This window comes from Procambarus clarkii, chromosome 64, assembly GCF_040958095.1.
Source record: "Procambarus clarkii isolate CNS0578487 chromosome 64, FALCON_Pclarkii_2.0, whole genome shotgun sequence".
NCBI classification, from domain to species: Eukaryota; Metazoa; Arthropoda; class Malacostraca; order Decapoda; family Cambaridae; genus Procambarus; species Procambarus clarkii.
This window is the reverse complement of record NC_091213.1, coordinates 27,266,288-27,292,917: the sequence shown is the minus strand read 5'-3', so window position 1 is coordinate 27,292,917 and position 26,630 is coordinate 27,266,288. Positions and strand designations below refer to the sequence as shown.

Sequence of the window (26,630 nt, the reverse complement as noted above, 5' to 3'; positions counted from 1 at the left end):
GAGCCGGTAAGTGACGTGCCCTACAGTGTCCCTAGTACTGATGACGTGTCTGATTACAGAGTCGACCTGAGACTGCTGAATCGGACAGTGGATCAGTCTACCCAAGGCAGCCGTCTTGTCTCCAAGTATTTGCTGCAGCAGCTGTGAGTCGCCCCCCGGATGAACACTGTGGTGTTAGCCTGCCTGTGACGTGGCAGCTGAAGGATTGTCGTACCCGGGACTGACTGGTGGAGACGCTTAACCACTGGGGTGTTGTGGCGAGGAGAGTGGTCTGTGGGATCACATGAGGCTCCTGACTAGGGCTCGCTGCCCTAGTATCGGTCGTGGAGTGGCCTAACCAGTGTCGCTGATTGGAACCTGCCAGCTACCGGCTGGACTTGTGGTTGACGGCCTCCACGACGGTGCCCCCAGTGGAACTGCGCTTTGGCTGGCCTGTGGCCAGGGTAGACTCAAGAGAATCGAAGGATTCGTCGTGAGGCCACAAGAGTACCAAGACTTTAGCTTCGTCGAGCACCGTGAACGTCCAGAGTCTTCAGAGGAAGACCACGTTGTATATAATAGTGCTTAACCCCCCCCCCCCAGTGTAACTTTTTATATATTTATTGTGACGGTAATAATTATATTATTAAGTTTTTGCCTTTATTTCCCTTCCCCTTTAATTTACTTGCATTACGGATCACATCCCTTGAAAGCCACTACTAGCTTGGGGCCGGATACCCTACATCTAACAACATCAGAGAAAGAACCCGGTTGCGACCCGAGAGGGCCGTAACAGTAGGAAAGTAACATGTAAAGGCTTAGGGAATAATGTTGAGCATAACCAATTTAGGGAGCATAACCAAACAAATGTTGAGTCAGCCAGAAAAATGATAGGATGGATTACGAGAACTTTAAAATCCAGGGATCCCATCACAATGGTTGTAATCTTCAAATCACTTGTGTTGTCCCGTCTTGAGTACGACTCAGTACTCACTTCCCCATTCAGAGCAGGAGAGATTGTGAAATAGAGGGAATACAGAGAATATATATACGGCATACATAGACGCAATGAAGCACCTAAATTATTGGGATCGTCTCAAAACTCTCCAAATGTATTCACTAGAAAGAGGAGTTCTCCCGGAGCCACAGGACAGGCCGGTCCGATGTGCCCCTCGTCCGGTTTAACACAGGCCTAGTCCTAAGATCTAGCCTTTAGCGTGCCTAATAGGTCAGCTGCAGCGGTACTAAGTGTGCGACACCCTAACTACCAAGTGTTGTAGGTTGTGGATAGCTGGATTGTATAGAAATTCATACAGACATTATTTGTGTGGCAGCATATGAAGTCTACGAAGAGGAACAGTGGGACGGCACTGGGTCGCCTTGTAGTGTACCTGGCCCCACGCTCCCCTCGTGTGTATAATAGTCCTTGGGCCCTCCTTCCCAGCGTCGTGGTTTGTGTGCGCGACTGGTGGTGTGTTTACATGAGGTGGGTAACAGTGTACTGGCCTGGGCGAGTGGTGGAGCCCTGGGCAGCTACCCTGTGCTGCGCCTCCTGGCCCGTTGTCATGGCAACCGGGCTCAGTACCAACCTACCTTCTGTTGTGCTTGTTAATCAAAGTGATCTCCAAGCAATGGATCCTGAGTCTGTCGGCGAGGAATAGGTTGATGCTCGAAGTGGGTTGCAGTCACCCAGTGACATGGAACTCGATGCTTATTTGGATAACGAAAATGAGTGGCAGGTGCAACAATCACGGAATGCGAGAAAAAATTCTAAACGTGCAGACTCTGCTGATGGTGAGGAGATCATTGGCAATGATGACAGGAACTCCGGAACCTTGTGTGAAGAAAGTGGAGGTGGGCGGTGGTGGGCCCACCCAGCCAGGGGCACGCGCACCCTAGCCTCCTATTGCTCCCCGCGCTGACTATATAACCTTGAAGGAGTCTACAAGGCAAGACGGATACATAAGGATGGTCAACCTCTCAACAGGATCATCATTGTTTGGAATGGCAGTGACCCTCCCCCAGAACATTACACCTTCTTTGGACATATCATTCCATCAAGTCCTATCAGACCTTGGGTATCCCCCCTGTTGTTTGTTATAAGTGCCACGGTACTCATCATATCTCTACGTACTGTCGACATGACCCCTGTGTGTGGGCTATGTGCTCAACAGCACGATACAAGGCAGTGTCCTCGGAAGTATCCCAGGTGTTTGCAAGAAGGTGTAGATGTTTGGCATCGTGGCTGCCCTCGACGCCCCGCCCTCTCTAACACGAGCAGGCAGCCATTGGCGTCTGGTCCAGCTGCAGGAGGCACCCAGCAGGAAGCTCTTCATGTCACCTCTAGTATGCAGTTTCCAACCATCGACGAACTAAAGCAAACAAGCAAAGATACAGAAGAAATTGACTGGTTAAAAAAAGAAAATTACTGAATTGAAAATTAAAATACAAACATTACAGACGAATCTGCCCGGTGATAGTGGTGAAGTGAATCATGCTAGCGATAGTGATTAAGTAAATTCTGCCAGCACCAGTAGTGATGCGAGTGATAATGTTGCAGCTGTTGAGACTACTCCACCTATCTCTACGGAACGTGAGTGTCAAATCTCCATGGGTAATGGTGTTAGATTAGTCATTGATTCCTCACTGACACCCCCCACTAGATCATAATGAAACCCTTGAGTTGGTTACAGGTAAAGAGTTTAAGAAAACACCAACTGCTACTGTGGTTAAACGCATCCTACGCAAAACTGATATTACTCAGGACACACGGACCAAAGTTGCTTATGTTGTCCAAGTGTTTAACGAGCTTAAATGTTACCTTAATTCCCTTGAAACTTAACCATGGCTCATCAAACAAAAACAATTAAGTTTCTTTCTTGGAACATTCGAAGTGTTTATCTTCGGATAAATGACGTAATCATGTATGCTAAAATGAGAGACGTGGATGTGATCTGTTTACAGGAACCATATACGTCCACAACTATCAAGAAGGTCCCCCACCCTGGATACCTGGGTATATAGCATACAACAACCATATTGGAACTGGTTTAATCACGTATATTAAGAGTGGATTAATCTGTAAACTAATTAAAAATCACAGAAGTGATAGTACACATTATCAAAAATTCAAATTACAAACTGCAAATAGCCATTTCCTACTGTATAACATACATGGACGATGTAATGTACTTAATGCAGACCTGCTACTGAAATCTACAGGTAACACAGCTCTGTTATGTATGGGTGACTTTAATGCTCGTCACACTGCTCTTGGTGATGGTCTGTGTAAGAATAATGACAGGGTCTTCTTGAAATACCTTACTAATCTTAATATTACTGTGTATAATACTGATAAACAGGTCCATTTATTGGGAGGTAGGCTGGTTTATGTGATTGGGTATAGCCTAGCAGATAGCAACGTCAACGTTAAGCTCATCCCAGAACTAGTAAGTGATCATTTTGCAATATATTGTGAATACAATGTGGCGGATATTAGGTCCAATCCTCATCCTAGAGTTAAGATTAACATTCCAGACAATCTTAAACAGTATATTAAGGCTTATGTACATAAGTGGTACACTGGGTATACACCTGTATCAGTGGACCATTTTTACAATGATCTTGTCAGTATCATTACCAGTTATTATGATACCTGGGTTTAATCAAGGAAAAAAAGAACACTCGTTCTTCTTAATGGACAGAGGATCCTTTTATTATTGCAGAGCTAAAGTGCTTCAGCTGCTGACTCTTATAAACGAGACAAAACAGTTGACAATTTACTTGCATTCCTTAATGCCAACAGATCTTCGCGAACTTAAGGGTCAAGTTAAGGACAAATATTGGGAACAATTCCTACAAGGTATCAATAGAACTACAACATTATCGGAAATGTGAACAAAATTAAAAACATTACCAAACCTTCAGCCCCAGTTCAGCTTCATCATACTCCTGCAGAATATGCTGACATGCTCTTAGCTCAATGGTCTAGTGTCTCACAAATTTCTTCCTTACCCTCAGATATACAGCAGCAATTAACTCACACCATCATTAACAGAAACTTTAATACTGAAATAGCACGCTCCTCACCAGATTTAACAGATCAGTTTGTTATAACTCCCTTTGAATTAACATCAGCATTAGGAAAACCTAAACAAACTGCCCCTGGTGAGGATGGTATAACTTATAACACCTTGAGCTTACTGAATGATGTCCCTAGCCACCCTCTGCTTGACCTCTATCAAATGAGTCTCTCACAAGGTATCTTGTCAAAGAAATGGACAGAAAGTCTCATAATACCAATTCCTAAACCTAACTCTCATAAATTCAGACCCATTTCCCTTACATCTTGCTTGTGTAAAGTCTTGGAGAGAATTGTTCTTAATCGTGTCATGTTTCAGGTCAATGAAAAACTGTCCCCAAACCTATATGGGTTCATGCCCAAGTGTAGCACACAAACATGCTTTGCTGAATATTTTGTACACTCCCAGGATGGGACACAGGCAGCCTTTATTGACCTAAAGTCAGCTTTCTATGTAGCGAATGGCGAAATAATATTAGAGCAACTTGCTGAATTTAGAATAAAAGGTAATCTTCTGAGTTGGATAAAGAGCTACCTATCCAACAGGCATGCTAGTGTACAATTTAAAGGAGTTAAAAGTACAAGAACAGATGCATTCAAACTAGGCACACCTCAAGGTGGTGGTGGTTCAATAAACTTATGCACAAACTTATCCATCACATACCAGTACAACCTACTGAAACAGTTATATGTTATGCTGATGATATTTGTATTATGGCACACAGTAAACCAAGGCTACAAGTGCTACTTGGTGCATTCTCCAAGAAAGTAGTAGAATGTGGCCTCATAATCTCTGTTGATAAAACAAGGGTTCTTATTCCCCCATTCTCTTCATTATAACTATACTATTAATGGAGTGCCCGTGGAGACTTGTGAGTCTTATAAATATCTTGGAGTCAAGGTTAATGATACAAATCTCGTCAGCAACCTGCGCAAAGAACTAGTTGAGGGTCTTAAACCTCTCAAAACTCTTGTTGGCAAAGGATTTGGCATTAACATAAAATATACTCGTAGTTTTCATATTGCCTTTATACGATCTGTTGTTGATTATTATGCCTTGCATCTTCTTAATTTTTCTCCAAAACAATTACATGACCTAGATGTTGTACAGAATGATGCCATGCGCATCATCCTGGGTTGTCCTAGAACTGTTAACATGAGAAAGGAACTAAACTTACCTTCAATTTACGAAAGGATAATTCTACTTAGTACTATGTTTTGTGCCAAAACTTTAAAAAATAATGGTCCCCCCAGCTCTATTCATATTAAATTGAGATCCATTCTAAACAATTCTGACAGTTCCCTCAATCCGCCGCAAAAAGCTCCTTACAGTGTCTGGCTCAGCTGTCGTTCCTATAATCTTCTGAAACTGAATGTGCCTCTTAAACTGATAAAACTGTTCACTATATTCCCCCTAGGAAAGATGTGGAGGTCTCTCTGCATTATACCTCCATCAGTGTAAAACAAATGTATAACACTGACATTTTGAGATGTATAACATTAGAAGCTATTGACAGTCATCTTCAAATTCTCAACCCGACTGAATCCTATGCCTTTACTGATGACTCTGTGCAGTTAGGCACTGGTAGAACAGGTTGTGCCTGTGCAGTATATAAAGGGAATGAAATGATCATGTCTAGTACACAGAGACTGAACAACTTCGCAAGCACGACACAGACCGAGCTATTGGGCATTTATCTAGCCACTGAATACCTTAAGCTCAATGGTGGTGGAGTTATTTTCTGAGACTCTAAAAGTGCTCTTCAGTCCTTAAATAACCCATCACAATGTATGTCGGAAGTAGCTTGTAATATTAAATGGAATGTAATTTTTGCCAATGATAATAACTCTTCTATAAAATTTGTGTGGATCTCATCCCATGTTGGAGTTAGAAAACATGACTTTGTAGATCAATTGGCCAATGAAGCTTGCCGGAAAGAAAACATTGATTATGACTTTGGACTATCTAATGCAATTATTAGAAACATACAAATTAAAGAAGTTAATTCAGATTTTGAAGAACTAAGAAATGCCCAGAGACCTGAAAGCTGCAGTATTAAAAGTTATGACAAGTTTTGTAATAATAGGTATTTGTATGGTCAGCACAGTTACCGAACCAGGCAATGTGATGTAGTCATTGCGCGAATTCGCCTTGGCTATAGACACATCCGGCAGGTTAGTGAGGCTGAGCCACTACCAGAATACTCAGATTGTAAACTGTGATGAACCTTTAATGCATTCACTAGAACACTATATTGTTGAATGTGAAACCGTAAAGGACTTTAGACCTCCTGGCCTCTTGTACCACCAACTGTGTAACTATTTTATTGACTCAGGTGTTCTGGACGACATCCTAACAATTTATCCAAAATTTGCTTGTCCATTTTCAAGAATGAAGAACAATTTTTATTTACATTACTTTTAAGTTGCATCACTTATGAACCCATCCCTGCCCTTGTGTGGCAATGCAAATAAAAAGTTGTTTTCACATATCCATACATTAAAACATTGATTGTAACCATGATATATATGTACATCCGCCTACAGTTTAGACCCATTGTCTTATGTATGACCCTCTGTCCTGCGTGACAGTGAATACCAGCATTATCCTCACTTTAATAAGACTTAATCGAAATCCTCAGATTAGGCAAAAGTGTAATTAATTTTGTTAATAATAATAATACTAGAAAGAAGACGAGAGAGATATCAAATAATATACACGTGGAAGATACTGGAGAGCCAGGTCCCAAATCTACACAGTAAAATAACTATATACTGGAGTGAACGATATGGAAGAAAATGCGAATAGAACCAGTGAAGAGCAGGGGTGCCATAGTCACAATCAGAGAACACTGTATGAACATTAGAGGTCCACGGTTGTTCAACACTCCCAGCGAGCATAAGAAATATTGCCGGAACAACCGTGAACATCTTCAAGAGAAAACTAGATCATTTTCTCCAAGGAGTGCCGGAACAACCGGGCTGTGGTGAGTAGGTGGGCCTGCGAGCCGCTGCAAGCAACAGCCTGGTGGACCAAACTCTCACAAGTCAAGTCTGGCCTCGGGCGGGGCATGGGAAGTAGAAGAACACCCATAACCCCATCAACCAGGTATCATTACATCTCTCTCTTCAAAATTGAGGGGGTACTCGAAGGGTTAAATTTTACGTTTGAAAGAACAAGTTTATCTTGCTCGGTCAATAGTTTCCACACACTAGCGGATCCTTTCACTGTCACTTAACGGTTTAAGGACATACGTGAGGGATACGTTACAAAGCATTACAGGGTGTTACAAGCGGCAACAGACCATTAGATTCAATCTTGGACGGTCGTTTATGGAAAGATTACGAATTTATAAACATGAAGCTATGCGGATTTGAGAAGAGCTTTTCTAATCTCATATAGATTTTTAATCAGAACCTAAATATTTACTTCAAAATCTTTCAATATATTCTGATTCACATCATGATGCAATGTTATGTGTAGTGTAGTGTACGATGTCGATCAATCTGTTAACAGATTGATCGAAACTGTGAACGCTAAGAAATCCGGACTCCACCTGCCAAAGATTATTGGGGAATACAAACCTGGGTATGCGTATGGAAATGTCAAGACACACAAGCCTGGAAACCCACTTCGGCCAATCATCAGTCAGATACCCACACTCACGTACAGACTGGCAAAGCGACTCAACAGCTTGTTGACCCCTTATGTCCCTTGTGCCTTCAACCTGAAGTCTCCAAAGGAATTTGTTGACTTACTGCAGGGAACACGGGCTGCAGGGATAAGAGCCTCGTTGGATGTAGAATCACTGTTTACCAACGTACCTGTGGATGAAACAATCGGGATGATAGCAGACAGAGTGTATCGTGATCCGGCCTGTACTCCTCTTGACATACCAGAAAACATTCTAAGGAAACTACTCCAAGCTTGTACTAAAGAGGCACCCTTCTTGAGCCTGGATGGGCACATGTATAAGCAAGTAGATGGGGTCGCCATGGGTTCTCCCCTAGGTGTCCTGTTTGCAAACTTCTACATGGGAACCATCGAACAGAAGGACTTAATCGACATGAACTTGAAACCGGCCATATACTGCAAATATGTTGACGACATTTTTACACAGGTACCTGATGTCAGACATCTGCAGGAGCTGAAAGAGGCATTTGAGCGGAATTCTGTGTTGCGTTTCGCTTACGAGATGGAGAAGGATGGGAAGCTGCCCTTTCTAGATGTAACAGTCATGGAAAGGAGCGGAGGTTTCCACACTGCAGTCTACACTAAGGAAATAAACATAGGAATGTGCCTCAATGCCAACAGTGACTGCCCAGACAGGTACAAGAGGAGTGTTGTCACTCTTATCTCTTATGTCGACCGTGCTCTCAGCCACAGCTCAGGATGGAAGCAAGTCGATGAAGAACTCTGTAGGGTAAGGCAGGTCCTAGTCAACAACGGCTTCTCCAATGGTTTCGTTGAAGACATCATAAGAAGGAAGGTGAAACGCTGAGCAACCTCTGAAGAGACAACTAACACAACACCTATACCCCCTATTAGACTATTTTACAGGAACTTCTTTTCCACAGCTCATAAAATGGAGGAAAGGGTCCTGAAAGATATTGTTAATAGAAACGTTATCCCTACAGACAAAAATCAGACGATACAATGGACGATTTACTATAAAACCAAAAAAAAGGACAACCTACTCATGAGAAACTCTCCAGACACAAAGCAGAACGCTTTAAAAGAGACCAACGTCGTCTACGTCTTCAAATGCCCACTTGGGGACTGTAAGCCTCAAAGAACTCAGTATATAGGCAAGACAACAACATCTCTTTCCAGGCGATTAATGATGCATAAGCAACAGGGCTCCATTAAGGAACATATAATCTCTTCACACAACCAGACCATAACCAGAGAAGTCTTAACAAACAACACAGAAATCATCGATAGATACAGCGATAGCAGGTGGCTTGACATCTGCGAGGCACTACACATCAAGAAGTCAACACCAGCAATCAACAGCCAATTAATGCACAACTCTATTCTACCCACTTCAAGATTCCTCACCAATATAGAAACATCAAGAAATATGGGCCAATAGGCCCTTTGCAGTTACTTCCATTCTTCCCTTTAATTTACCCAATTTATACCCATTGCACCGTGTTCTGTCTTGTGTTGAAAGTTTGCTCTATCTTGTGTTGAAAATTTTCTTCACCTTATCCAAAACTGTTGTAACATATCACCTCACCCAAATGCAGGTATATATGATGAAAGCTGTTTAAATGATAGCATGGTAGAACTCTGTTTAGTGTTTGCAGGTTATAGTTGTGTGTGTGTAAACTAAAGTGTTTGAAAATGTAATAAGTTATAACGAAACGCGTTCAAGTGTCGCGTTAGATTAGAAATAAAAATGAATTTTGGAGAATAGATTTTTCAATTACCATCGACAGTGAAAAGAAACATAAGAAATATTGAGAAAATTCGTGTTAGAATTATTATTCTTACATTTCGGTCATATGTAATACCCCGTCATAAAATTAAGTTACAGATAAACATCAGTGTGTAACTAGCTAATGCTGTGCATATGGTGATGGCTTATATTTGTTGTCAAAAGTAATGTAATATTACAAACAATATGTGTTAAGCATGGTGATTTTCACTTGGCTCAGTAGCCAGCCTAACAATAGTGCCAGCCTGACCCTAGTACCAACCTGACCCCTAGTACCAGCCTGACCCCTAGTACCAGCCTGACCCTAGTGCCAGCCTGACCCCTAGTGCCAGCCTGACCCCTAGTACCAGCCTGACCCTAGTACCAGCCTGACCCTAGTGCCAGCCTAACCCTAGTGCCAGCCTGGAGCTAGTACCAGCCTGACGCTAGTGCCAGCCTGAAGCTAGTCCCAGTAGAGGCTTGTGCCAGCCTGACGCTAGTACCAATCTGACGCAGGTACCAAACTGATTCTAGTTCCAGCCTGACGCAAGTGCCAGCCTGACTCTAGTACCAGCCTGACGCTAGTACCAGCATGGCGCTAGTAACAACTTGACGCAAGTGCCAGCCTGACGCTAGTCCCTGTTGACGCTAGTGCCAGCCTGACGCTTCTGCAAGCCTGACGCTAGTACCAGCCTGACGCTAGTACCAGCCTAATGCTTCTGCCAGCCTGACGCTAGTACCAGCCTGACGCTAGTACCAGCCTGACGCTAGTGCCAGCCTGACGCTAGTGCCAGCCTGACGCTAGTGCCAGCCTGACGCTAGTACCAATCTGACGCAAGTACCAACCTGATTCTAGTTCCAGCTTGACGCAAGTGCCAGCCTGACTCTAGTACCAGCCTGACGCTAGTACCAGCATGGCGCTAGTAACAACTTGACGCAAGTGCCAGCCTGACGCTAGTCCCTGTTGACGCTAGTGCCAGCCTGACGCTTCTGCAAGCCTGACGCTAGTACCAGCCTGACGCTAGTGCCAGTATGACGCTAGTACTAGTCTGACGCTAATGCAAGCCTGACGCCAATGCCAGTCTGACGTTAATGCCAGTCTGACGCTAGTGCCAGACTGATGTTAGTTCAAACCTGATGTTAGTTCCAGCCTGACGCTAGTACCAGCCTGATGCTCGTGATAGACTGACGCTAGTACCAGCCTGATGCTCGTGATAGACTGACGCTAGTACCAGCCTGATGCTAGTGCCTGTTGACGCTAGTACCAGCCTGACGCTAGTACCAGCCTGACGCTAGTGCCAGCCTGATGATAATACCAGCCTGACGCTAGTACCAGCCTGACGCTAGTCGCTGTTGATGCTAGTGCCAGCCTGACGCTTCTACCAGCCGGATGCTAGTACCTGCCTGACCCTAGTACCAGCCTGACACTAGTACCAGCCTGACGCTAGTACCAGCATGATGCTAGTGTCAGCCTGATGCTAGTGCCTGTTGACGCTAGTGCCAGCCTGACGCTAGTACAAGCCTGACGCTAGAGACAGCCTGACGTTAGTACCAGCCGGACGCTAGTGCTTGTTGACGCTAGTAGCAGCCTGACGTAAGTACCAACCTGACGCTAGTGCCTGTTGACGCTAGTACCAGCCTGAAGCTAGTGCCAGTCTGACGCAAGTACAAGCCTGACACTTGTGCCAGCCTGATGATAATGCCAGCCTGATGCTGGTGCCAGCCTGGCGCTAGTGCCAGCCTAACACTAGTGCCAGCCTGATGTTAGTTCCAGCCTGATGCTAGTGCCTGCCTGATGCTAGTGCCAGCCTGACGCTGGTGCCAGCCTGACTCTAGAGCCAGCCTGACGCTAGTGTCAGCCAGACGCTAGTCTCAGCCTGATCCTAGTGCCAGCCTGAAGCTTCTGTAAGTCTGACGCTAGTGCCAGCCTGAAGCTTTTGCCAGTCTGATGCTAGTGCCAGCCTAACGCTAGTGCCAGCCTGACGCTAGTGCTAACCTGGTGCTAGTGCCAGCCTGGAGCTAGTGCCAGTCTGACACTAGTGCCAGCCTGACACTAGTGCCAGCCTGACGCTTCTGCCAGTCAGACGCTAGTTCCAGCCTGAAACTTCTGCCAGTCTGACGCTAGAGCCAGCCTGACACTAGTGCCAGTCTGACATTAGTGCCAGCCTGAAACTTCTGCCAGTCTGACGCTTCTGCCAGTCTGACGCTAGTGCCAGCCTGAAACTTCTGCCAGTCTGACGCTAGAGCCAGCCTGAAACTTATGCCAGTCTGACGCTAGGACCAGCCTGACACTAGTGTCAGCCTGACACTAGTGCTAGCCTGACGCTTCTGCCAGCCTGACGCTTCTGCCAGTCTGACGCTAGAGCCAGCCTGAAACTTATGCCAGTCTGACGCTAGGACCAGCCTGACACTAGTGTCAGCCTGACACTAGTGCTAGCCTGACGCTTCTGCCAGCCTGACGCTTCTGCCAGTCTGACGCTAGTGCCAACCTGAAACTTCTGCCAGTCTGACGCTTGAGCCAGCCTGACACTTCTGCCTGTCTAACGCTAGTCCCAGACTCATGCAAGTGCCAGCCTGACGCTAGTGCCAGCCTGATGCTAGTACCTGTCTGACGCTTGTGCCAGCATGACCTTAGTGCCAGCCTGACGGTAAGGCCTGGCTGGCGCTAGTGCCAGCCCGATGATAGTGCCAGCCTGACGCTATTACCAGCCTGACGCTAGTGTCTGTTGACGCTAGTACCAGCCTGACGCTAGTACCACCCTAACACTAGTGCCAGCCTGACGCTAGTGCCAGCCTGACGCTAGTGCCAGCCTGACGCTAGTGCCAGCCTGACGCTAGTGCCAGCCAGACGCTAGTACCAGCCTGACGCTATTACCAGCCTGACGCTAGTGCCTGTTGACGTTAGTACCAGCCTGACACTAGTACCAGCCTGAAGCTAGTACCAGCATGATGCTAGTGTCAGCCTGATGCTAGTGCCTGTTGACGCTAGTGCCAGTCTGACGCTAGTTCAAGCCTGACGCTAGAGACAGCCTGACGTTAGTACCAGCCGGACGCTAGTGCTTGTTGACGCTAGTACCAGCCTGACACTAGTACCAGCCTGACGCTAGTACCAGCATGATGCTAGTGTCAGCCTGATGCTAGTGCCTGTTGACGCTAGTGCCAGTCTGACGCAAGTACAAGCCTGACACTTGTGCCAGCCTGATGATAATGCCAGCCTGATGCTGGTGCCAGCCTGGCGCTAATGCCAGCCTAACACTAGTGCCAGCCTGATGTTAGTTCCAGCCTGATGCTAGTGCCTGCCTGATGCTAGTGCCAGCCTGACGCTGGTGCCAGCCTGACTCTAGAGCCAGCCTGACGCTAGTGTCAGCCAGACGTTAGTCTCAGCCTGATGCTAGTGCCAGCCTGACGCTTCTGTAAGTCTGACGCTAGTGTCAGCCAGACGTTAGTCTCAGCCTGATGCTAGTGCCAGCCTGACGCTTCTGTAAGTCTGACGCTAGTGCCAGTCTGAAGCTTTTGCCAGTCTGATGCTAGTGCCAGCCTAACGCTAGTGCCAGCCTGACGCTAGTGCTAACCTGGTGCTAGTGCCAGTCTGGAGCTAGTGCCAGTCTGACACTAGTGCCAGCCTGACACTAGTGCCAGCCTGACGCTTCTGCCAGTCAGACGCTAGTGCTAGCCTGAAACTTCTGCCAGTCTGACGCTAGAGCCAGCCTGACACTAGTGCCAGTCTGACACTAGTGCCAGCCTGAAACTTCTGCCAGTCTGACGCTAGTGCCAGCCTGAAGCTTTTGCCAGTCTGATGCTAGTGCCAGCCTAACGCTAGTGCCAGCCTGACGCTAGTGCTAACCTGGTGCTAGTGCCAGCCTGGAGCTAGTGCCAGTCTGACACTAGTGCCAGCCTGACACTAGTGCCAGCCTGACGCTTCTGCCAGTCAGACGCTAGTGCTAGCCTGAAACTTCTGCCAGTCTGACGCTAGTGCCAGCCTGACACTAGTGCCAGCCTGACACTAGTGCCAGCCTGACGCTTGTGCCAGCCTGACGCTTCTGCCAGTCTGACGCTAGTGCCAACCTGAAACTTCTGCCAGTCTGACGCTAGAGCCAGCCTGACACTTCTGCCTGTCTAACGCTAGTCCCAGACTCATGCTAGTGCCACCCTGACGCTAGTGCCAGCCTGACGCTTGTGCCAGCCTGACGCTAGTACCAATCTGACGCAAGTACCAACCTGATTCTAGTTCCAGCCTGACGCAAGTGCCAGCCTGACTCTAGTACCAGCCTGACGCTAGTACCAGCATGGCGCTAGTAACAACTTGACGCAAGTGCCAGCCTGACGCTAGTCCCTGTTGACGCAAGTGCCAGCCTGACGCTTCTGCAAGCCTGACCCTAGTACCAGCCTGACGCTAGTGCCAGCATGACGCTAGTACTAGTCTGACGCTAATGCAAGCCTGACGCAAATGCCAGTCTGACGTTAATGCCAGTCTGACGCTAGTGCCAGACTGACGTTAGTTCAAACCTGATGTTAGTTCCAGCCTGACGCTAGTACCAGCCTGATGCTCGTGATAGACTGACGCTAGTACCAGCCTGATGCTCGTGATAGACTGACGCTAGTACCAGCCTGACGCTAGTGCCTGTTGACGCTAGTACCAGCCTGACGCTAGTACCAGCCTGACGCCAGTCCCTGTTGATGCTAGTGCCAGCCTGACGCTTCTACCAGCCGGATGCTAGTACCTGCCTGACCCTAGTACCAGCCTGACGCTAGTACCAGCCTGACGCTAGCGCCTGTTGATGCTAGTACAAGCCTGACGCTAGTACCAGCCTGACGCTAGTGCCAGCCTGACGCTATTACCAGCCTGACGCTAGTACAAGCCTGACGCTAGTACCAGCCTGATGCTAGTGCCTGTTGACGCTATTACCAGCCTGGCGCTAGTACCAGCCTGAAGCTAGTCCCAGTTGACGCTTGTGCCAGCCTGACGCTAGTACCAATCTGACACAAATACCAACCTGATTCTAGTGCCAGCCTGACGCTAGTGCCAACCTGACGCTAGTGCCAGCCTGACGCTAGTGCCAGCCTGACGCAAGTGCCAGCCTGACTCTAGTACCAGCCTGACGCTAGTAACAACTCGACGCTAGTGCCAGCCTGACGCTAGTCCCTGTTGACGCTCGTGCCAGCCTGACGCTTCTGCCAGCCTGACGCTAGTACCAGCCTGACGCTAGGGCCAGCATGACGCTAGTACTAGTCTGACGCTAATGCCAGGAGGACGCCAATGCCAGTCTGACGCTAGTACCAGCATGATGCTCGTTATAGACTGACGCTAATGCCTGATGACGCTAGTACCAGCCTAACGCTAGTCCCTCTTGATGCTAGTGCCAGCCTGGCGCTTCTACCAGCCGGATGCTAGTACCAGCCTGACCCTAGTACCAGCCTGACGCAAGTACCAGCCTGATGCTAGCCCCTGGTGACGCTAGTACAAACTTGACGCTAGTACCAGCCTGACGCTAGTGCCAGCCTGCCGCTAGTACCAGCCTGACGCTAGTACCAGCCTGACGCTAGTGCCAGCCTGACGCTAGTGCCAGCCTGACGCTAGTGCCAGCCTGACGCTAGTATCAGCCTGACGCTATTACCAGCCTGACGCTAGTGCCTGTTGACGTTAGTACCAGCCTGACGCTAGTACCAGCATAACGCTAGTGCCAGCCTGACGCTAGTGCCAGCCTAACGCTAGTACCAGCCTGACCTTAGTGCCAGCCTGATGCTAGTGCCTGTTGACGTTAGTACCAGCCTGACACTAGTACCAGCCTGACGCAAGTACCAGCCTGATGCTAGCCCCTGGTGACGCTAGTACAAACTTGACGCTAGTACCAGCCTGACGCTAGTGCCAGCCTGACGCTAGTACCAGCCTGACGCTAGTACCAGCCTGACGCTAGTGCCAGCCTGACGCTAGTGCCAGCCTGACGCTAGTGCCAGCCTGACGCTAGTATCAGCCTGACGCTATTACCAGCCTGACGCTAGTGCCTGTTGACGTTAGTACCAGCCTGACGCTAGTACCAGCATAACGCTAGTGCCAGCCTGACGCTAGTGCCAGCCTAACGCTAGTACCAGCCTGACCTTAGTGCCAGCCTGATGCTAGTGCCTGTTGACGTTAGTACCAGCCTGACACTAGTACCAGCCTGACATTAGTACCAGCATGATGCAAGTGTCAGCCTGATGCTAGTGCCTGTTGACGCTAGTGCCAGTCTGACGCTAGTTCAAGCCTGACGCTAGAGACAGCCTGACGTTAGTACCAGCCGGACGCTAGTGCTTGTTGACGCTAGTAGCAGCCTGACGTAAGTACCAACCTGACGCTAGTGCCTGTTGACGCTAGTACCAGCCTGAAGCTAGTGCCTGTTGACGCTAGTACCAGCCTGAAGCTAGTGCCAGTCTGACGCAAGTACAAGCCTGACACTTGTGCCAGCCTGATGCTATTACCAGCCTGATGCAAGTACAAGCCTGATGCCAGTGCCAGTCTGACGCAAGTACAAACCTGACACTTGTGCCAGCCTGATGATAATGCCAGCCTGATGCTGGTGCCAGCCTGGCGCTAGTGCCAGCCTAACACTAGTGCCAGCCTGATGTTAGTTCCAGCCTGATGCTAGTGCCAGCCTGACGCTGGTGCCAGCCTGACTCTAGAGCCAGCCTGACGCTAGTGTCAGCCAGACGCTTGTCTCAGCCTGATGCTAGTGCCAGCCTGACGCTCCTGTAAGTCTGACGCTAGTGCCAGCCTGAAGCTTTTGCCAGTCTGATGCTAGTGCCAGCCTAACGCTAGTGCCAGCCTGACGCTAGTGCTATCCTGGTGCTAGTGCCAGCCTGGAGCTAGTGCCAGCCTGACGCTTCTGCCAGTCAGACGCTAGTTCCAGCCTGAAACTTCTGCCAGTCTGACGCTAGAGCCAGCCTGACACTAGTGCCAGTCTGACACTAGTGCCAGCCTGAAACTTCTGCCAGTCTGACGCTTCTGCCAGTCTGACGCTAGTGCCAGCCTGAAACTTCTGCCAGTCTGACGCTAGAGCCAGCCTGAAACTTCTGCCAGTCTGACGCTAGTGCCAGCCTGACACTAGTGCCAGCCTGACAATAGTGCCAGCCTGACGCTTCTGCCAGCCTGACGCTTCTGCCAGTCTGACGCTAGTGCCAACCTGAAACTTCTGCCAGTCTGACGCTTGAGCCAGCCGGACACTTCTGCCTGTCTAACGCTAGTCCCAGACTCATGCTAGTGCCAGCCTGACGCTAGTGCCAGCCTGATGCTAGTACCTGTCTGACGCTTGTGCCTGCATGACGTTAGTGCCAGCCTGACGGTAAGGCCTGGCTGGCGCTAGTGCTAGCCCGATGATAGTGCCAGCCTGACGCTAGTGAAAGCTTGACACTAGTGTTAGCCTGACGCCAGGGCCAGCCTGTCGCAAGTGCCAGCCTGACATTAATACTAACCTTGCTGTAGTATCAAGTTAACGCTACTGCCAGCCTGACGCTAGTGCTAGTCTAACGCTGTGTGAAGCTAGTGACGAGTTGCTGTGTGTGCGAGAGGTATGAAGCGAGTGACGAGTTGCTGTGTGTGCGAGAGGTATGAAGCTCGTGCCGAGTTGCTGTGTGTGCGAAAGGTATGAAGCTAGTGCCGAGTTGCTGTGTGTGCGAGAGGTATGAAGCTAGTGCCGAGTTGCTGTGTGTGCGAGAGGTGTGAAGCGAGTGACGAGTTGCTGTGTGTGCGAGAGGTATGAAGCTAGTGCCGAGTTGTTGTGTGTGCGAGAGGTATGAAGCGAGTGACGAGTTGCTGTGTGTGCGAGAGGTATGAAACTCGTGCCGAGTTGCTGTGTGTGCGAGAGGTATGAAGCGAGTGCCGAGTTGGCTGTCAACACACCACTTGTGAGAGTGTCCAGTATAACGCCCAGTATATGCATATACTGAGTACGACGAAGCTGTTATGGTGTACTATATACAATTATCTAACATGAAATATATTAATTACAAGAAAACCTGGAACTAAAGACAATGGAAGATTGGAGGAAAAGTCGTGTAAAGGAACAATGAGTAAAAGCCGACGCAATAGGAGCTGATTTACTTGGAGTTCAGTTTACAAATAAGTATCTTTCAGAAGAACCACTGTAAAGTACAGTGTTGACGGATACAATGTACTTGACAACAGCCGGTACCTGACGGATGAGGCCAAGAGCTTCCTAATCGTCCCACAGCATGACTGTCTGGGCCACTCACCACACCTGCCGGAGCATGACTGTCTGAGCCACTCTCCACACCTGCTGGAGCATGACTGTCTGGGCCACTCTCCACATCTGCCGGAGCATTACTGTCTGGGCCACTCACCACACCTGCCGGAGCATTGCTGTCTGGGCCACTCTCCACACCTGCAGGAGCATTACTGTCTGAGCCTCTCTCCACACCTCCCGGAGCATGACTGTCTGGGCCACTCTCCACACCTGCCGGAGCATGACAGTCTGAGCCACTCTCCACACCTCCCGGAGCATGAGTGTCTGGGTCACTCTCCACACCTGCCGGAGCATGACTGTCTGGGCCACTCTCCACACCTGCCGGTGCATGACTGTCTGGGCCACACTCCACACCTGCCGGAGCATGACTGTCTGGGTCACTCTCCACACCTGCCGGAGCATGACTGTCTGGGTCACTCTCCACACCTGCCGGAGCATGACTGTCTGGGCCACACTCCACACCTGCCGGAGCATGACTGTCTGGGTCACTCTCCACACCTGCCGGAGTATTGCTGTCTGGGTCACTCTCCACACCTGCCGGAGAATGACTGCCTGGGCCACTCTCCACACCTGCCGGAGCATGATTGTCTGGGCCACTCACCACACCTACCGGAGCATGACTGTGTGGGCCACTCACCACACCTGCCGGAGCATGACTGACTGGGCCACTCTCCACACCTGCCGGAGCATGACTGTCTGGGCCACTCTCCACACCTGCCGGAGCATGACTGTCTGGGCCACTCACCACACCTGCCGGAGCATGACTGACTGGGCCACTCTCCACACCTGCCGGAGCATGACTGACTGGGCCACTCTCCACACCTGCCGGAGCATGATTGTCTGGGTCACTCTCCACACCTGCCGGAGCATGACTGTCTGGGCCACTCTCCACACCTGCCGGAGTATTGCTGTCTGGGCCACTCTCCACACCTGCCGGAGCATGACTGTCTGGGCCACTCTCCACACCTGCCGGAGCATGACTGTCAGGGACACTCTCCACACCTGCCGGAGCATGACTGTCTGGGCCACTCTCCACACCTGCCGGAGCATGACTGTCTGGGTCACTCTCCACACCTGCCGGAGCATGACTGTCTGGGACACACTCCACACCTGCCGGAGCATGACTGTCTGGGCCACTCTCCACACCTGCCGGAGCATGACTGTCTGGGCCACTCTCCACACCTGCCGGAGTATTGCTGTCTGGGCCACTCACCACACCTGCCGGAGCATGACTGACTGGGCCACTCTCCACACCTGCCGGAGCATGGCTGTCTGGGCCACTCTCCACACCTGCCGGAGCAGGACTGTCTGGGTCACTCTCCACACCTGCCGGAGCATGACTGTCTGGGCCACTCTCCACACCTGCCGGAGCATGACTGTCTGGGTCACTCTCCACACCAGCCGGAGCCTGACTGTCCTCAGGCCAGGCTCCGTGTAGCGCCCCCGCCCCCTAGAGACTCCTTCGTCACACTTAACATATTGTGTATTAAAACAGGTTTGTTCTCATAAATAAATTACTATCATTATATTCAACGTTATGTTAAGTTACTTTATGTGTTTAGGTTCAGGTGGCGATGGTCTGTATGTGATAATTGTTGGTGAGACCAGACTGTCTCATTGTTGGTGAGACCAGACTGTCTCATTGTTGGTGAGACCAGACTGTCTCATTGTTGGTGAGACCAGACTGTCTCATTGTTGGTGAGACCAGACTGTCTCATTGTTGGTGAGACCAGACTGTCTCATTGTTGGTGAGGCCAGACTGTCTCATTGTTGGTGAGACCAGACTGTCTCATTGTTGGTGAGACCAGACTGTCTCATTGTTGGTGAGACCAGACTGTCTCATTGTTGGTGAGACCAGACTGTCTCATTGTTGGTGAGACCAGACTGTCTCATTGTTGGTGAGACCAGACTGTCTCATTGTTGGTGAGACCAAACTGTCTCATTGTTGGTGAGACCAGACTTTCTCATTGTTGGTGAGACCAGACTGTCTCACTGTTGGTGAGACCAAACTGTCTCATTGTTGGTGAGACCAGACTTTCTCATTGTTGGTGAGACCAGACTGTCTCATTGTTGGTAAGACCAGACTGTCTCATTGTTGGTGAGACCAGACTGTCTCATTGTTGGTGAGACCAGACTGTCTCATTGTTGGTGAGACCAGACTGTCTCATTGTTGGTGAGACCAGACTGTCTCATTGTTGGTGAGTCCAGACTCTCTCATTGTTGGTGAGACCAGACTCTCTCATTGTTGGTGAGACCAAACTGTCTCATTTTTGGTGAGACCAGACTGTCTCATTGTTGGTGAGACCAGACTGTCTCACTGTTGGTGAGACCAAACTCTCTCATTGTTGGTGAGACCAGACTGTCTCATTGTTGGTGAGACAAGACTCTCTCATTGTTGGTGAGACCAGACTGTCTCATTGTTGGTGAGACCAGACTCTCTCATTGTTGGTGAGGCCAGACTGTCTCATTGTTGGTGAGACCAGACTGGCTCATTGTTGGTGAGACTAGACTGTCTCACTGTTGGTGAGACCAAACTGTCTCATTGTTGGTGAGACCAGACTGTCTCATTGTTGGTGAGACCAGACACTCTCATTGTTGGTGAGACCAGACTTTCTCATTGTTGGTGAGACCAGACTGTCTCATTGTTGGTAAGACCAAACTGTCTCATTGTTGGTGAGACCAGACTGTCTCATTGTTGGTGAGACAAGACTGTCTCATTATTGGTGAGACCAGACTGTCTCATTGTTGGTGAGACCAGACTCTCTCATTGTTGGTGAGGCCAGACTGTCTCATTGTTGGTGAGACTAGACTGTCTCATTGTTGGTGAGACTAGACTGTCTTATTGTTGGTGAGACCAGACTGTCTTATTTTTGGTGAGACCAGACTGTCTCATTGTTGGTGAGACCAGACTGTCACATTTTTGGTGAGACTGTACTGTCACATTGTTGGTGAGACCAGACTGTATCATTGTTGGTGAGACCAGACTGTCTCGTTGTTGGTGAGACCAGACTGTCTTATTGTTGGTGAGACCAGACTGTCTCATTGTTGGTGAGACCAGACTGTCTCATTGTTGGTGAGACCAGACTGTCTCATTGTTGCTGAGACCAGACTGTCTCACTGTTGGTGAGACCAGACTCTCTCATTGTTGGTGAGGCCAGACTGTCTCATTGTGGGTGAGACCAGACTGTCTCATTGTTGGTGAGACCAGACTGTCTCATTGTTGGTGAGACCAGACTGTCTCATTGTTGGTGAGACCAGACTCTCTCATTGTAGGTAAGACCAGACTGTATCATTGTTGGTGAGACCAGACTGTCTCGTTGTTGGTGAGACCAGACTGTCTCATTGTTGGTGATACCAGACTGTCTCATTGTTGGTGAGACCAGACTGTCTCATTGTTGGTGAGACCAGACTGTCTCATTGTTGGTGAGACCAGACTGTCTCACTGTTGGTGAGACCAGATTCTCTCATTGTTGGTGAGGCCAGACTGTCTCATTGTGGGTGAGACCAGACTGTCTCATTGTTGGTGAGACCAGACTGTCTCATTGTTGGTGAGACAAGACTGTCTCATTGTTGGTGAGACCAGACTGTCTCATTGTTGGTGAGACAAGACTCTCTCATTGTTGGTGAGACCAGACTCTCTCATTGTTGGTGAGACCAGACTCTCTCATTGATGGTGAGGCCAGACTGTCTCATTGTTGGTGAGACCAGACTGGCTCATTGTTGCTGAGACTAGACTGTCTCATTGTTGGTGAGACCAGACTGTCTCATTGTTGGTGAGACCAGACTGGCTCATTGTTGGTGAGACTAGATGGTCTTATTGTTGGTGAGACCAGACTGTCTTATTGTTGGTGAGACCAGACTGTCTCATTGTTGGTGATACCAGACTGTCTCATTTTTGGTGAGACCAGACTGTCTCATTGTTGGTGAGACCAGACTGTCTCATTGTTCGTGAGACCAGACTGTCTCATTGTTGGTGAGACCAGACTGGCTCATTGTTGGTGAGACTAGACTGTCTTATTGTTGGTGAGACCAGACTGTCTTATTTTTGGTGAGACCAGACTGTCTCATTGTTGGTGAGACCAGACTGTCTCATTGTTGGTGAGACCAGACTCTCTTATTGTTGGTGAGACCAGACTGTCTCACTGTTGGTGAGACCAAACTGTCTCATTGTTGGTGAGACCAGACTGTCTCATTGTTGGTGAGACCAGACTGTCTCATTGTTGGTGAGACCAGACTGTCTCATTGTTGGTGAGACCAGACTGTCTCATTGTTGGTGAGACCAGACTGTCTCATTGTTGGTGAGACCAGACTGTCTCATTGTTGGTGAGACCAAACTGTCTCATTGTTGGTGAGACCAGACTTTCTCATTGTTGGTGAGACCAGACTGTCTCACTGTTGGTGAGACCAAACTGTCTCATTGTTGGTGAGACCAGACTTTCTCATTGTTGGTGAGACCAGACTGTCTCATTGTTGGTAAGACCAGACTGTCTCATTGTTGGTGAGGCCAGACTGTCTCATTGTTGGTGAGACCAGACTGTCTCATTGTTGGTGAGACCAGACTGTCTCATTGTTGGTGAGACCAGACTGTCTCATTGTTGGTGAGACCAGACTCTCTCATTGTTGGTGAGACCAGACTCTCTCATTGTTGGTGAGACCAAACTGTCTCATTTTTGGTGAGACCAGACTGTCTCATTGTTGGTGAGACCAGACTGTCTCATTGTTGGTGAGACCAGACTGTCTCATTGTTGGTGAGACCAGACTGTCTCATTGTTGGTGAGACCAGACTGTCTCATTGTTGGTGAGACCAGACTGTCTCATTGTTGGTGAGTCCAGACTGCTCTCATTGTTGGTGAGACCAGACTCGTCTCATTGTTGGTGAGACCAAACTGTCTCATTTTTGGTGAGACCAGACTGTCTCATTGTTGGTGAGACCAGACTGTCTCATTGTTGGTGAGACCAACTCTCTCATTGTTGGTGAGACCAGACTGTCTCATTGTTGGTGAGACAAGACTCTCTCATTGTTGGTGAGACCAGACTGTCTCATTGTTGGTGAGACCAGACTCTCTCATTGTTGGTGAGGCCAGACTGTCTCATTGTTGGTGAGACCAGACTGGCTCATTGTTGGTGAGACTAGACTGTCTCACTGTTGGTGAGACCAAACTGTCTCATTGTTGGTGAGACCAGACTGTCTCATTGTTGGTGAGACCAGACACTCTCATTGTTGGTGAGACCAGACTTTCTCATTGTTGGTGAGACCAGACTGTCTCATTGTTGGTAAGACCAAACTGTCTCATTGTTGGTGAGACCAGACTGTCTCATTGTTGGTGAGACAAGACTGTCTCATTATTGGTGAGACCAGACTGTCTCATTGTTGGTGAGACCAGACTCTCTCATTGTTGGTGAGGCCAGACTGTCTCATTGTTGGTGAGACTAGACTGTCTCATTGTTGGTGAGACTAGACTGTCTTATTGTTGGTGAGACCAGACTGTCTTATTTTTGGTGAGACCAGACTGTCTCATTGTTGGTGAGACCAGACTGTCACATTTTTGGTGAGACTGTACTGTCACATTGTTGGTGAGACCAGACTGTATCATTGTTGGTGAGACCAGACTGTCTCGTTGTTGGTGAGACCAGACTGTCTCATTGTTGGTGAGACCAGACTGTCTCATTGTTGGTGAGACCAGACTGTCTCATTGTTGGTGAGACCAGACTGTCTCATTGTTGGTGAGACCAGACTGTCTCACTGTTGGTGAGACCAGACTCTCTCATTGTTGGTGAGGCCAGACTGTCTCATTGTGGGTGAGACCAGACTGTCTCATTGTTGGTGAGACCAGACTGTCTCATTGTTGGTGAGACCAGACTGTCTCTATCTGTTGGTGAGACCAAGACTCTCTCATTGTAGGTAGAGACCAGACTGTACTCATTGTTGGTGAGACCAGACTGTCCTCGTTGTTGGTGAGACCAGACTGTCTCATTGTTGGTTGATACCAAGACTGTCTCATTGTTGGTGAGACCAGACTGTCTCATTGTTGGTGAGACCAAGACTGTCTCATTGTTGGTGAGACCAGACTGGTCGCACTGTTGGTGAGCACCATAGACTCTCTCTCATTGTTGGTGAGGCCAGACTGTCTCATTGTGGGTGAGACACAGACTGTCTTCATTGTTGGTGAGACCAGACTGTCTCATTGTTGGTGAGACCAGACTGTCTCATTGTTGGTGAGACCAGACTGTCTCATTGTTGGTGAGACAAGACTCGTCTCATTGTTGGTGAGACCAGACTCTCTCATTGTTGGTGAGAGACCAGACTCTCTCATTGATGGTGAGGCCAGACCTGTCCTCATTGTTGGTGAGACCAGACTGGCTCATGTTGCTGAGAGACCTAGACTGTCTCATTGTTGGTGAGACCAGACTGTCTCATTGTTGGTGAGACCAGGACTGGCTCATTGTTGGTGAGACTAGATGGTCTTATTGTGTGGTGAGCAACGCGAGACTGTCTATTGGTTGGTGAGACCAGAACTGTCTCACATTGTTGGTGATACCAGACTGTCTCATTTTTGGTGAGACCAGACTGTCTCATTGTATGGTGAGACCAGACTGTCTCATTGTTTCGTGAGACCAGACCTGTCTCATTGTTGGTGAGACCAGACTGGCTCATTGTTGGTGAGACTAGACTGTCTTATTGTTGGTGAGACCAGACTGTTCTTCATTTTTGGTGAGAACCCAGACTGTCTCATTGTTGGTGAGACCAGACTGTCTCATTGTTGGTGAGACCAGACTCTCTTATTGTTGGTGAGACCAGACTGTCTCACTGTTGGTGAGACCAAACTGTCTCATTGTTGGTGAGACCAGAACTGTCTCATTGTTGGTGAGACCAGACTGTCTCATTGTTGGTGAGACCAGACTGTCTCATTGTTGGTGAGACCAGACTGTCTCATTGTTGGTGAGACCAGACTGTCTCATTGTTGGTGAGACCAGACTGTCTCATTGTTGGTGAGACCAAACTGTCTCATTGTTGGTGAGACCAGACTGTCTCACTGTTGGTGAGACCAAACTCTCTCATTGTTGGTGAGACCAGACTGTCTCATTGTTGGTGAGACAAGACTCTCTCATTGTTGGTGAGACCAGACTGTCTCATTGTTGGTGAGACCAGACTCTCTCATTGTTGGTGAGGCCAGACTGTCTCACTGTTGGTGAGACCAAACTGTCTCATTGTTGGTGAGACCAGACTGTCTCATTGTTGGTGAGACCAGACACTCTCATTGTTGGTGAGACCAGACTTTCTCATTTTTGGTGAGACCAGACTGTCTCATTGTTGGTGAGACCAGACTGTCTCATTGTTGGTGAGACCAGACTGTCTCATTGTTGCTGAGACCAGACTGTCTCACTGTTGGTGAGACCAGACTCTCTCATTGTTGGTGAGGCCAGACTGTCTCATTGTGGGTGAGACCAGACTGTCTCATTGTTGGTGAGACCAGACTGTCTCATTGTTGGTGAGACCAGACTGTCTCATTGTTGGTGAGACCAGACCCTCTCATTGTTGGTGAGGCCAGACTGTCTCATTGTTGGTGAGACTAGACTGTCTCATTGTTGGTGAGACTAGACTGTCTTATTGTTGGTGAGACCAGACTGTCTTATTTTTGGTGAGACCAGACTGTCTCATTGTTGGTGAGACCAGACTGTCACATTTTTGGTGAGACTGTACTGTCACATTGTTGGTCGAGACCAGACTGTATCATTGTTGGTGAGACCAGACCTGTCTCGTTGTTGGTGAGACCAGACTGTCTCATTGTTGGTGAGACCAGACTGTCTCATTGTTGGTGAGACCAGACTGTCTCATTGTTGGTGAGACCAGACTGTCTCATTGTTGCTGAGACCAGACTGTCTCACTGTTGGTGAGACCAGACTCTCTCATTGTTGGTGAGGCCAGACTGTCTCATTGTGGGTGAGACAAGACTGTCTCATTGTTGGTGAGACCAGACTCTCTCATTGTAGGTGAGACCAGACTGTATCATTGTTGGTGAGACCAGACTGTCTCGTTGTTGGTGAGACCAGACTGTCTCATTGTTGGTGATACCACTGTCTCATTGTTGGTGAGACCAGACTGTCTCATTGTTGGTGAGACCAGACTGTCTCATTGTTGGTGAGACCAGACTGTCTCACTGTTGGTGAGACCAGATTCTCTCATTGTTGGTGAGGCCAGACTGTCTCATTGTGGGTGAGACCAGACTGTCTCATTGTTGGTGAGACCAGACTGTCTCATTGTTGGTGAGACAAGACTGGCTCATTGTTGGTGAGACCAGACTGTCTCATTGTTGGTGAGACAAGACTCTCTCATTGTTGGTGAGACCAGACTCTCTCATTGTTGGTAGACCAGACTGTCTCATTGTTGGTGAGACCAGTACTCTCTCATTGATGGTGAGGCCAGACTGTCTCATTGTGGTGAGACCAGACTGGCTCATTGTTGCTGAGACTAGACTGTCTCATTGTTGGTGAGACCAGACTGTCTCATTGTTGGTGAGACCAGACTGGCTCATTGTTGGTGAGACTAGACTGTCTCATTGTTGGTGAGACCAGACTGTCTTATTGTTGGTGAGACCAACTGTCTCATTGTTGGCGATACCAGACTGTCTCATTTTGGTGAGACCAGACTCTCTCATTGTTGGTGAGGCCAGACTGTCACATTTTGGTGAGACTGTACTGTCATTGTTGGTGAGACCAGACTGTATCATTGTTGGTGAGACCAGACCGTCTCATTGTTGTTGAGACCAGACTGTCTCATTGTTGGTGAGACCAGACTGTCTCATTGTTGGTGAGACCAGACTGTCTCATTGTTGGTGAGACCAGACTGTCTCACTGTTGGTGAGACCAAACTCTCATTGTTGGTGAGACCAGACTCTTCTCATTGTTGGT

The 26,630-nt window shown here is 48.6% G+C and overlaps 1 protein-coding gene across 1 annotated transcript in view; it reads right to left on the bottom strand.

Annotated features, from left to right (window-relative positions):
* Positions 1–3,891: 3,891 nt before the first annotated feature.
* Positions 3,892–26,630, bottom strand: part of LOC138354815 (serine-aspartate repeat-containing protein I-like) — a 52,951-nt gene continuing 30,212 nt past the window's right edge. The window contains exons 3-4 of the mRNA XM_069309314.1: positions 17,710–19,082; positions 3,892–3,930 (exon numbers count right to left, since the gene is read on the bottom strand). Of these exons, the coding sequence (XP_069165415.1) occupies positions 3,892–3,930; positions 17,710–19,082 (1,412 nt within the window). The remainder of the gene's footprint in view (positions 3,931–17,709; positions 19,083–26,630) is intronic.